General features: G+C 43.3%; 1 protein-coding gene across 1 annotated transcript in view; it reads left to right on the top strand.

Annotated features, from left to right (window-relative positions):
• LOC306932645 (leucine-rich repeat neuronal protein 1) overlaps nt 1–4,521 on the top strand; it is a gene marked incomplete at both ends in the record, with an annotated part of 9,791 nt that extends 5,270 nt beyond the window's left edge. Inside the window, 10 exon segments of the mRNA XM_079514530.1 lie at nt 1,423–1,486; nt 1,488–1,553; nt 1,555–1,818; nt 1,820–1,846; nt 1,848–1,856; nt 2,294–2,423; nt 2,851–3,035; nt 3,341–3,484; nt 3,735–4,038; nt 4,247–4,521. Coding sequence (XP_079370656.1) covers nt 1,423–1,486; nt 1,488–1,553; nt 1,555–1,818; nt 1,820–1,846; nt 1,848–1,856; nt 2,294–2,423; nt 2,851–3,035; nt 3,341–3,484; nt 3,735–4,038; nt 4,247–4,521 — 1,468 coding nt within the window.
• Nucleotides 4,522–13,304: the final 8,783 nt, after the last annotated feature.

Below are 13,304 nucleotides of genomic sequence, written 5' to 3'. Positions count from 1 at the left end.
GCAGAATTTAGTGAGTGTATGCCTATGTGGACATACATTCAGCACCATGGACAGCGCTGCTTGTTGTCTGTAGCGTTATGGGTACAAATCGTACTGAAATGGATCAGAGGAGATCGACAGACAGACAGACAGACAGACAGACAGACAGACAGACAGACAGACAGACAGGTTTTCCTAGCCTGATTGCTTTTGGAGTAAATATAACTTCTGTCCCCAGTTCCATTCTCCACACATTAAAGCAGAGATCCACAGACAGAAGAGCTATGAGGGAATAATTACAATTATAATAATAATAATTATAAATAACGCATTATAGACCCAACCTTAATGTACGGTCTAACTAGTAACCATGTATTCTTTTTATTCTCCAGTGGCGTTGAGCATACACATTGCACGTTTTCCACTTGTGCAACGCTAAAGAGAGCTCTCCTCTCCCACACACTAGTCCAAATATAGCATTGTGTTGTATTTAGCCTCTCTGAGAATATTGCATAGTGAAAGAAATATATATATTATTTCTTGAAAGGTCAGTCACTTCTCTTCATCCTGCATGACATCGGACCTGCGTGGGATTACAAACTATAATATAGAAGTTAACCCTGCCAGCCAATGTTCTGATAGGCCTACAGTGGTTGCCTACGCACTCTCCTCTCCTCTGTAACAACGTGCCGTGGTGTGAGTTTGTAGATCGGCTGTGTTCACTACTTCTTAAAGGTTTTTAGCCTAACCCGGACCCGTTTCTAGTATTGAGACTTTTGTCAGTGCTATACATGATATTATACATTAGTGCAAAAATAATATCAGCGCGTTGTACATGAGATAAAGGTACAAATCGTATCTCTCGATTTTCTATTTCAGAATGCTTTATCAGCATGATAAAATGTGTTTTATATTGCCAAAGTGTACATATAACATAAAACAAGTCATAACATTACATATGGAGACAAGAAGTGCGATTAACATGCATCATAACAATAATGAATAACAGCAATATAGTAAGTCTGTCTGTGTCTCTCTCTCTCTCTCTCTCTCTCTCTCTCTCTCTCTCTCTGTCTCTGTCTCTGTCTCTGTCTCTGTCTCTGTCTCTGTCTCTGTCTCTGTCTCTCTCTCTCTCTCTCTCCTCTCTCTCTCACTCTCTCTGTCTCTCTCTCTCTATCTCTCTCTCTCTCTCTCTCTCTCTCTCTCTCTCTCTCTCTCTCTCTCTCTCTCTCTCTCTGTCTCTCTCTCTCTGTCTCTCTCTCTCTCTCCTCTCTCTCTCTCTCTCTCTGTCTCTCTCTCTCTCTCTCTGTCTCTCTCTCTCTCTCTCTCTCTCTCTCTCTCTCTCTCTCTCTCTCTCTGTCTCTCTGTCTCTCTCTCTCTCTCTCTCTCTCTCTCTCTCTCTCTCTCTCTCTCTCTCTCTCTCTCTCTCTCTCTCCTCCTCAGTGAGATGTCGTCCATCCGTATCCTGCTCCTCCACAACAACCAGTTGAGCCTCCTATCCTCCTCCCCTCCTCTCCTCCCTGTCCTCCCTGGAGGAGCTGTCTATCCACTCCAACCCGCTCCGCTGTGATTGCCCTGGCCACCTGGGGCCCTCACCTCGGCAACCAATCCAGCATCAAGCTCCTGGAGTCGCCCATCACCCTCTGCTCCTCCCCGGCCAATCTGATTGGCCGGGAGCTGCAGGAGGTGGTGTCCATTGGCTGGGGGGCCGCCGACGGGGGCGGGACCGGGGCCAACAGCTGCCTGCCGAGGATCTCCTCCTATTCGTTCCCGCCGGCGATGAACGTCACGGCGGGCCAGCCAATTACGCTGGAGTGTTGGGCAGATGCCGACCCCGCCCCCCCAGTTCTATTGGGTCACCCCCCACGGGAGACAAGGTGGGTTGGGACTGGAGGTGTGCTTCTGTGTTTTGCTTGCATGTGGGTGTTGTTGTATGCTTGCATGTATGTTGAAGAGAATGAAGAGATTTAGTGTAGAAGGAAAACAAGAAGGGACCAAGTATAGACCCCTGGAGGACCCCTGTCAATAAAGTATATAGTGTCAGGGCGCTTTCACACCCAAAGTTCGCTTGGAAGGTTCAGACCAGGGACCAAATGTTTAAATTGTTGCATTTTGATTTTGGTCCGTTTAGTGTTCACACAGGACAGGACAGGACTGCCCCTGCGGCAGTCAGCCGCGGGGGTGGAGCTTAATTTCCATCCACCAGCTGTCTAAAAACCCGGAAAAGACGCTGGCCGACAGAGAAAACGGCCGTGCCTGTCTGGTAGGTCTGGCTACGGCTAAAACATCCTCTTTCCCTTTTCTCAACCGTCAGGTGACGTCAGAGGCCGTGGCAGCACCAATCATATCGGAGCACGGGCGCGGCTTAACCAGGAACAGGAAGAAGCAGCGCGTGTCTGAACCAGGAGCGCTGATTATTGAACGTGTGGAGCCGACAGACGCAGGTACGGTACCTCACCTGGAATATATAATACTGAATCCAATCTCTGACGTCCTTTCATCAGTGATGGAAGAACGACCGCGTGTTTTACTCAAGTAAAAGTATCAATAACCTGTTTAAAAGTCTACAAGTTCAGAATTCAAAATTACTAAAAGTATTGCCATCAAAATATAGGCTACTTATAAAAGGGAAAGTACTCGTTATGCATAAGGTCCCATTTCACAAGTTTACAAATGTATACAAATGTACACAAATGTATACAAATCCTTATCTACAAGCCTGGGCCTGGTACTACTGCATATACTGTACCAGGATAGCAATACAAAGAGTATTTAGTTAGTGGCGTTAGTACTACTAGCAGTCTATATGCAAGTACAATGACCCCCCCCCCCACTCTCCCTCTCTCCATGTATCTCCCGCCCTATCTCTAGGTCTGTATACATGTGTAGCGTGGAACGCAGAAGGAGCAGACACCAGGAGTGTGTCTGTGTCCGTTGACCACCAGGGCGTGTTGTCCGACCAGGGGAGCAGGCAGAGAGACGATCCCAGCCGAGAGGAGCCGTGGCTGGGGAACTCCTCCAGCCCTGCAGGGGGCTCTCTGGTGGTCCTGGCCAAGGTACAGACTGCTGTCATTGGATAGACCCGTGTTTTAATAAGAGGTGCAACAGTTAAATAATCGATTTTTATAACAAAGTACATTTTTTTAATCACAAAAATATGGATTGGATAATAGCAATGCTTGCAGCCCTAGTAGCCTAAGTGAAGCGATAGATTGTGATGGTGTTCTCCCTGTATGGTGTGCAGGTGGTGATAGATTGTGATGGTGTTCTCCCTATATGGTGTGCAGGTGGTGATAGATGGTGATGGTGTTCTCCCTGTATGGTGTGCAGGTGGTGATAGATTGTGATGGTTTTCTTACAGGTGGTCCATGCCCAGTCTGTGGTGTTGGAGTGGAGGTTGTATCCCAGCAGGGAGGCTTCGTCTGGAGACCTGCCCGTCCCTCTGCCCCGCTGGACCAGTGCCACGGTGCACATAGACAACCCTCAGATCAGCTACACCGCCAAGGTTACCCATCCATCCATCCATCCATCCATCCATCCATCCATCCATCCATCCATCCATTCTTCCATCTCTCAGTAAAATCGTCTGCTCTTCTGAGAGTCAGGAATTAGACAACAACCAGTTTATTGAGTTATGAGCTGTTAAGACTCCCAACAACTGAATAATCACAATGTTTTTCTCTCCCTTCTCTCTCTCTCTCTCTCTCTCTCTCTCTCTCTCTCTCTCTCTCTCTCTCTCTCTCTCCCTCTCTCAGGTGCCTGTGGACGTCCAGGAGTACAACCTGACGCACCTCCTTCCCTCCACCCAGTACCAAGTCTGTCTCACGGTCTCCTCCTCCCCTCTCTCCTCCTCCTCTTCTCCTCCTCCTCCTCCTCCCCCTGCTCCCCCTCGCCCCACCTCCTCCTCCCCGTCCCCCCCCTCTGCGTTCTCCTCCCCCTCTCCGTCCTTCCACACCTCCTCCTGTCTGAACTTCACCACCAAGGACTCTGGTTTCTCCGTTCAGGTTGTGGCGTCTCAGCATGTCAGCAGCCGGCGCGTGGCACTGGCAGCCGTCATGGGTGAGTAAACAGCATTATGTATGCATGCATTTACATACTGTTTGTTTATTTATTACTCAGTAACAATTTTGTAAACGTTTAACCTTTTTTTACCTCCCAGTCCAAATATGATTCCCCAGAGTCCCCAGTCCAAATATGATTATTTGGAGGGGGGAGGTTGAGAACCACTGTGTTAATGTGTACATATGTCCATGTGTCCGTCCCCCAGGCTCCATGTTCGCTCTGTCCCTCATGTCACTGCTGCTGGTGTTCATGGGACGCCGCGTCCCTGGCAAGGGACACTCCCTGAAGACGTACGTCCAGCACGCCACGTCCATCCCCCTGAACGAGCTGTACCCGCCCCTCATCACGCTGTGGGAGAAGGACAAGGACGAGAACCGAGAGGAGGAGGACGAGGAGGACGAGGAGGAGAGGAGGGAGGAAGAGGCCCGGGGCGGAGCCGCGGGGGGGCAGATCGACACCTCCAAGACCTACATGTGGTAGACTGGACTGAGGGATGGAGGGAATGGACAGATGCAAGGGCAGACCGGGTGGAGGGACGGTTTGAAGGACACTTCTCTGACTTCCTGTTATAGTGAAGAACATTTGAGGTTTTTCTGACCGATGGATGGATGGATGGATGGATGGATGGATGGATGGATGGATGGAGGGATGGACATCTTTCAGACTAAACGTGAAAAGCATCGAGTCCTCCTTGGACCAATGGTTGGATGGAAGGACTGCTGGATGGAGGGTTGTGAGATGGATGGACGGTTGTCAGACGGACAGGTGGACAGGGTCTCTGCATCAGGAGAGGAACGGCGCACACGTTTTTCCGAAGACGTATTATCGTTACACTTTCACATCCACGCGGTTCCACAATGTCACACACTCAAATACACAATATTTTATATAGACTGAAAGTATAATCTCACTTCCTTCCCTCTTTGTCTACGTCTCTCAAGCACACTTTGTAGTGATATTATCGTCAAGATGTCGCTTGTTTTGTTTTGTTCATATGAACACAATGTGAAATGACTCCACTCCAAGCCCTGTGTTTGTGTTACGTTGTCTCTCTGTTTTCTTCTTCTGTGGCTTTGATTGAGGACCATGTATATGTTTTGGGTTTCACATCAGCTTTAGTGTGAATGTCATTTACAGCTTAATTGATGACCCTAAAGGGGGATGAACCCGACCAGGGGGTCTTCAACAGGAGGTCCTCAGAGTTACTATGCGAGGGACGGCCAAATCTTTGTGTGATAGGATATTTTTCTTTAAGAGTAACGACTTGAACCCCAGCATCCCTATTCTGAGGAGAGCTTTAGACAAAAAGTATGTTTGGCAAAGAGGATTGTTGTAGAGGGACAAAGGTCAGGTTTACTAAGTATTGACGGTTTAAGTGGTTAAATGAAACCATCTATGAAAAAGTATAACCTGCAACACAATGTTATACGATGGCTAGTGAGGAGGTCCCTGCTTCATCTCTCTCTCAGCTAGTGAGGGGGTCCCTGCTTCATCTCTCTCTCAGCTAGTGAGGGGGTCCCTACTTCATCTCTCTCTCAGCTAGTGAGGGGGTCCCTGCTTCACCTCTCTCTCAGCTAGTGAGGGGTTCCCTGCTTCATCTCTCTCTCAGCTAGTGAGGGGGTCCCTGCTTCATCTCTCTCTCAGCTAGTGAGGGGTTCCCTGCTTCATCTCTCTCTCAGCTAAGCGCTCCATGGCCTGAAAAATGTTGAAGACCCCTGCCCTCTTAGACTACGTCCTCGTCTGTACACCACCTGTTTGTGTAGTTTGTTTTCCGTCCAGGTTAAAAACTACAGCAGGGTAAAAATATGCTTTGATTAGCTGCAGCTGTGTCGTGCATGTTTTTAATCTGAACTGGAAAACGAGTCGCCTAGGGTTTCATGGCCCTTTAATCACCACACTACTGACACGCCGCACAAAAGTAGAAGAATGTGGTTGTGCTGATCAGCTGCTTCTAGTTAGTGGTGGTGGAAGAGCACCGTTGAATAAGTGCAAAAGAATACACTGTCACTACTGTCACTGCTACACATTTACTGTTATCATATCAGTGGGTCTCAATGTGGGCTCTGGGAACACCCAGAGTTCTTTGAGGAGGGGGTTCCAGGGGGTCCCAGCAAAATGATTAATATTTATTAGGAACCAAATGGACCCTTACGTGTTCGTATCTCTGAGAGTCTGTTAAACGAACATTGGGGATTTTGCAGTAGGCTATAGATTAGGATTTTTGTGTTCCTTTTGTACACATATACATTCAGTTCCAAACTATCATTCATTTATTGTTGGTCCCCCTCAAGGACCTCTGGGGGTGCCCGGACTCCACGTTGAGAACCACTGCACTAAACCCATGACCACAATACGCTGTCAGTGAATACCAAACTTTATCGATGGCCGCTGCATGGACAGTGAAACATGTTCACGTTGTTTTACTAAAAACACAATTACAATATTTACTCTGATTTCACAAATGTTAAGGTACTGTTTTATTTTGTATAGTGGTATTATGATTATTATTAATATGTTTCGCTGTTGCACCCTGCTGAGGCCAGTTCTGTTGCATGTCTTTGCACCCATGTTTTCTTTTTTTTTAATCAATTTTTGTAAAAACAAAATCACCAGTTACCTGGGTGGCGAGCATGGCTAGAACCCTATCTATTCTCAAACAGTGGGTCGGCACCCATGTATAGTTCATGGACCAATTTGTATGGGTCGCAAGTAAATATCCCCTTTTTTGTGTCTTCCATTTTCTAAAGAATATATATATTCAAAAGATTAAAAAATGTCATAATTTAAATGAATTCCAACATTTAAATCCAACAAAAGTATTTCACAAATAAAGTTCAATAAATCTAATAATTTCCATAACTAAGTTTAAGAAGTAGTGAAAATAGCAGCTCTTTTTGCGCCGCGTTGTGAGCTTGTAGATCTGCTATTTTCACGGTCCCAGGAAAACGTCAAATTTCTCCTTTGGGTCTTGAGCTAAATGGTTTGGGAAACACTGGCACTGATATAGAAACACTGGTACTAGCTATAGCCTATGGCAGTTGGTACTAGCTATGACAGTATAGTGAAGGATATAGAAACACTGGTACTACAGTAGCTATGACAGTATAGTGAAGGATATAGAAACATTGGTACTACAGTAGCTATGACAGTATAGTGAAGGATATAGAAACATTGGTACTACAGTAGCTATGACAGTATAGTGAAGGATATAGAAACATTGGTACTACAGTAGCTATGACAGTATAGTGAAGGATATAGAAACATTGGTACTACAGTAGCTATGGCAGTATAGTGAAGGATATAGAAACATTGGTACTACAGTAGCTATGACAGTATAGTGAAGGATATAGAAACATTGGTACTACAGTAGCTATGACAGTATAGTGAAGGATATAGAAACATTGGTACTAGCTAGTACAGTAAGTAGATAGGAGATTATGAAGGACACTACTATACCTAGGGTACTTTAGTAGGCTACTTTATTATACAGCTTGGTTGAATTTTGGGTCAATGTATTTATTTATTAAGTGGCCGTTTAATAAGCAAGATAATAAACGGGTCGGCGCTCAATATCGAGAAATAAAATCCCTTCAGGATGATTACCGTAAACACCTTGACTTCGTCTCGAAGTCGAGGTGTCGGGATTTTATTTCTCGATAATGACTGCCGATCCATTTATTATCCCTTACCTGTTGTGTAGGCATGTAACGATTCACTCAACTCACCATACGATTCAAATCGCAATACTAGGTTCACAATACGATTTCTTATGATTTTTTAAACAGACAATTATTATTATAATTTCTCTTACACAAATCCAGTAGCCTATTTTCTTTCTCTTTTAATTTTCTTCTCTTATTTTTCAATACAGTAGCAAATTACTGATTTACTCTTTTTTTACTGCTGTTTGCATCACGATTCAAAATGCGATTTAATTCAAATTGTCCCTGGTTTGAATCGATTTACGATACATTGTTACTAGGGATGTCCCGATACGACAATTTCTGTGTTAGCCGATACCGATACTGAATACCGATACCAGAGAATAATATTTTATATTAATACAAAAAGAAAAACGATCTTATTTTGAAGTCCACTGACCGGGAATAGTGTTTATAGCTATCTAGCTATATCTCGTGTTGTGTTTATGACAGACTACTCACTCAAATGTGCACTTGCAGTTTGGGCAACTCGAAAGCAAACTCCACATGCCCCAACATTGTATTTACTTGCCATAGTGTACCCCTGTGTACCCCTGTGTTGGATCGTGGTTAGACTGGCAAATTCGCCAATACCGATAGGACCCGATATGACCAAATAATAATAATCCGATACTTTTCCGATACCGATCGGGACATCTCTAATTGTTACATGCCTGTTGCACCTCTAGAAGACTATTTGACATTGGCTAGCTACATATAGGATAAGATCAACATTATTAAAAATAATTATAAAAGTGATTATACATTGTAAAATGCTAAACAAATAGAAAGAAAGGAAAGAAGTACAGATGTTGTATGGTAAATTTTGGAACTAGTCACAATTGACTGTTTTGTCATTTGTGAGTGAATAACTACTGTATGCTGACGTAGTCCAGACAGTGTGTCTATACACTGGAACTCCTATAAATAAATGTGCAGTGGGGCCATCCAAAGTCAAACATATATACATTGATATTTGATACTGTAGTTTGGTCTCGCATTAATATTTACTGTAGGCTACATCCAAGTATGATGTAATCTTTTCTTTATATTAACATTCATTACATTCACATTAATAAAAGACAGGGACAACTTTCACACAAAACCAGTGTCTTTAACACCCCACAAAACCCACACCACTCTTCAGGTACACACACGACACGACACATACAAGATGTTTCAATATATCTATTTCAATATATTTTGTTTTGTTTGTTTGTTTTATAGCACTGCCTAAATGAATTAAATTTTGATTATTTGCTGTTTTTTGTTTTGTTTGTTTTTTCCTTTTTTTTCACTGAATGCTGCCCTGCAAAACCAAAGCGCAATACAGGTTTCATCTGAAGTATTGTTGGTATACAGATGTGGAGCACATTCTCATTTAATAACATGATCAAATATTGATGGTCAGGGTCTGTGACTGACCTGACAGCTGTCAATCAACGAAGAAACAGTTGAGATGCCACAGTGCAGCTTCCAGTTAAATGTGGTTCCACGAAAGAACCATCCCCTAAAGAACCATTATATTTAGTGAATGGCTCTTCATTGGCCTCATAGAACCTTTTATTTGGCAAACCAGGAACCATTTTGGTCACCTGTAACTAACCACTTAGCGTGGCCCTATTCAGGTGTGAACAGTCGTTGGAAATAGCTAGCCTATACAAGCTCACAACGTGTCACATTGTGAGTTTGTAGACTGCGGCTACTTTTGACAAAGACATTTAGGGTAGAGGAGAAAAAGGTGTGGGCCAAGTATATACCCCTGCATGGGGAACACGGGTCGGTAGGCCTATTTTAAGTGGTGAGGTCTTCTAAATCAATGGCATCACTCTGAAGAACCAGTTTCGGTTCCAGTTGCCAACTTTGTTTGTTCAGGTGAACATGCACTGAAAATGTCCATTTGTGACTGAATGAGTTTTAACTGCAATTATAATAAATTGCAGATTTTGTACTGCTTCTAAAAACCTTTAAAACCTTCCTTTGGAGAGAATAGACTTGCAATTGGGAAAACAGTGAAACTCTGCCCTCTTGTGGTGCTCAGTTTGAATAACCAGTAGGATGATGTGATTATGTTAAATCTGACGTCACAACAAGCTGCAGTTTGTTGTAATTTGATTCAAAACTCGTCAGTAATATACAGTATGCAGGGTATTTTGTATAAAGTTTATTGCTTTAACATTATTATATTTTAACTTAACTATTGCTATACTATTATATTATTATTATTATTATTATTATTATTATTATTATTATTATTATTATTATTATTATTATTATTATTATTAATACTTGACACCAACCACCAATTGTAATTAAGCTGTGTGGGTATGTTGTATAGTAAAAATGGGAGAGTACTATATAAATATATAAATAAACTCACTGACTACACTGATAACTGATGTGTGTGTGTGTGCTGTGTCTGGCGAATTTCCTCCACAATTCATTTAGCCTATCCCTGCAAGACCCGGATATATATTCCTATACTACTTGCAAAAAAGAGATTTCAACCTTACTACTACTTGGACTTGTACTACTAGGACTTTGTTTTTAAAGAAATAAATATGCAAATGTTATGCACATTTATGCACATTATTAAAATAATAATAAATGAATCATTTCCATTTGGGGGATATCTTTCACAATAATAAATGTACATGTTCTGTGACATTCTAATGATCACAAATATATATATATATTACAGACATTTTACTTACCTTTATCAGGGTTAAAGGTTAAAGGTCAAAGGTTAAAAATTGCACAGAGTCCAGAGATTTTGAAGTTTGTGTGAATTTCTGCCTCGGTGGGGGGTATTTATATGCAAATATCATGAACAAATAGCCTGGCGCGGCCAGACTCATAGCGAGGGTTCACTGATGTTTCCTCCCGGGGAAGAATCTTCAGTGAATCCCCGCTATGAGGCTGGCCAAGCCAGGCTAATGACCAATGGCATTGCAAGACTAAACAATGAACATCAATATTGACTTGTTTCCACATGTTCTTTGACTCATGGGGAACACATCTATCACTTTGATCAGTAAGGTCCGCCCTCAGATATTCCACCATTTTGAGAAGTTTGAAAAATGCTTATACCTGATTTTCTGCCTGGATCATTGAGCGATTTGTGTGAAACGTTCTACACACAATCTATGGACCATTATCTGAAATCCCAGTTAAAGATAAGTTTGTATGTGAAAACATGAACAGCGAACACACTGTAGTAATGAATAATGGACCAGGGCACACATAATTGTCATCACAAACACTGAATGATTCTGCTGTTAACAATAGAACAACAGATTGTGTCTGGATAGCACAGTCGGTTTAGCTCTTGCCTTTGGAGCACAAGGTCATTGGTTCAAATCCGGGCACCGCCAACTCAGCATGTCAGTCTTAACCCTGCACAATTACATTGTCTGCTTTTTCTCAAGTTCAGTCTTCCATGTTTCTATGGCTTATTGTGCATATTGTTCTATTGCTTATTGCCTTTCTGCTTGGTCCCGCCTTATCGCTGCTTGCAGCTATATTTTATTATTATTATTGACTCCACAGCCGATGACATGGGGAGAGTATGTTTTGCATTCCATCCGTGTGTGTGTCCGTCCGTGTGTGTATCCGTCCTTCTGTGTACAGCTTATCTCCGGCACCGTTGGCCCAGTCGATGCCAAACTGTGCACACTCTCCCTGGATGCCAACGATGAACCTTTGCCCCAGTTTTTCCACAACAACCTGTTATAGTGCCACCATGAGGCAGATTTTTGCAAAACACATTTCTTTATATTACTTGTACATTTGATCCATACAAATCTTAAAATCTATACACCATCTCTATAGTCATGTGATCAACACGGACCTGTCCACTTCCCCATATTCCATCCCCATTGGCTAAGATTGCCTTCCAAAGTTTGCAAGATTGGTCCATTTTGAACACTGCTATAACAGCCATTTAACTTATTATGAAGAGCACTATAACTGGCCCATTCGTGTTTTCACCTAACTGCGCCGATCTGTGTAAAACTTTGTATGCACACTCCATAAAGGAAAAGGAAAAACCTTTGACACACATGCTCTTTATAGCGCCACCAGGAGGCCGACTTATGTAAAACAATTTTTTTGACATTAGGCTACTCCTTCAGATCCAAATATCACACAATTCAGTACACATGATCCTTATAGTCATGTGATCCAGACGGGTCTGTTTGATTTCTCATATTCCATCCTGATTGCAGGCTACGATTCGCCTCCAAAGTTTTTAGGAGTGGCCCGTTTTGTACAAAATGCCGTAAATCACGAACACAGCGTCCGATTGCGGTGAAACTGTGCATGTATATTCCCACTAGGCTTAATCGCTCCTATCCTGGTGGAGACCTATGCCCTGAGGGGCACTTTTTCTAGTTATATATATTTTTCCCTTTAAAGGGCCACTTCACCCCTTTTGCAACCAGAGCTTATTGTCTCCACCAGGCCGAAGGCATGGGGAGAGAGTATGTTTGTCTCCACCAGGCCGAAGGCATGGGGAGAGAGTATGTTTTGCACTCCGTCCGTGTGTGTGTGTGTCCTTCCTTCCTTCCGTCCGTCCGTCCTTCCGTCCGTCCGTTACCAGCTAATCTCCGGTACCGTTGGCCCGATCCATGCCAAACTGTGCACACACACTCCATGGATGCCAACGATGAACCTCTGCCCCAAATATTCCTCAACGGCCTGTTATAGCGCCACCATGAGGCCGATTTAGGCAAAACACATTTCTGTAGATTACCCGTACACATTTTATCCATACATCACACAATTCGGTATACACTATCTACATAGTCATGTGATCAACACGGATTTGCACCATTTCCCATCTTCCATCCTGATTGGCTAATATTGGCTTCCAAAGCTTACATGAATGGTCCGTTTCGAACAAAATGCCACAAATCACAAAAACAGTGTGCAATTTCCGTGAAATTATACACGCACATTTCCACTAGGCCGAGGACGACATGCCACTCATTATTTTCCAAATCAGCCTCATGGTGGCGCTATAACAGGCCAATTCCTGCATCAATCTGTATACAACTTATGTATGCGCACTCCCTAGAGGCCATGGAAAAACATTTTCCCTGCATCCCTCCACATCTGCCGGTTATAGCGCCACCATGAGGCCGATTTCTGCTAAACACATTGCTTATGTTAGTCGCACAGATTTCATACAAATCTCACGCAAATCGGTACACACGATCTCTGTAGTCATGTGATCAAGACGAGTCTGTTGATTCTACACTGATTGGCTAAAATTGCCTTCCAAAGTTTTCAGGAGTGGCCCGTTTTGTACAAAATGCTGCACATGTCCTGCTCATCCAGAATTCTATCCTCAAAGATGCTATGAGTGATCTGGCTCTGCATTTCCTCAACAAAATGAAGAAAATTGTTGCAAAAAACAAACAAACAAAAAAACATGTTGCCAAACATCACACACAGTCCTATCCTCCTGGTGGAGACCTGTGCCCAGAAGGGCACTTTTTCTAGTTTGCACTCCGTCCGTGTGTCCGTCCGTCCGTCCGTCCTTCCGTCCGTCCGTTACCA

The sequence above is a fragment of the Electrona antarctica genome, assembly GCF_951216825.1.
Source record: "Electrona antarctica genome assembly, chromosome: 2".
NCBI classification, from domain to species: domain Eukaryota; kingdom Metazoa; phylum Chordata; class Actinopteri; order Myctophiformes; family Myctophidae; genus Electrona; species Electrona antarctica.
The sequence above is the reverse complement of the archived record's forward strand: the minus strand, read 5'-3'. Positions and strand labels throughout refer to the sequence as shown.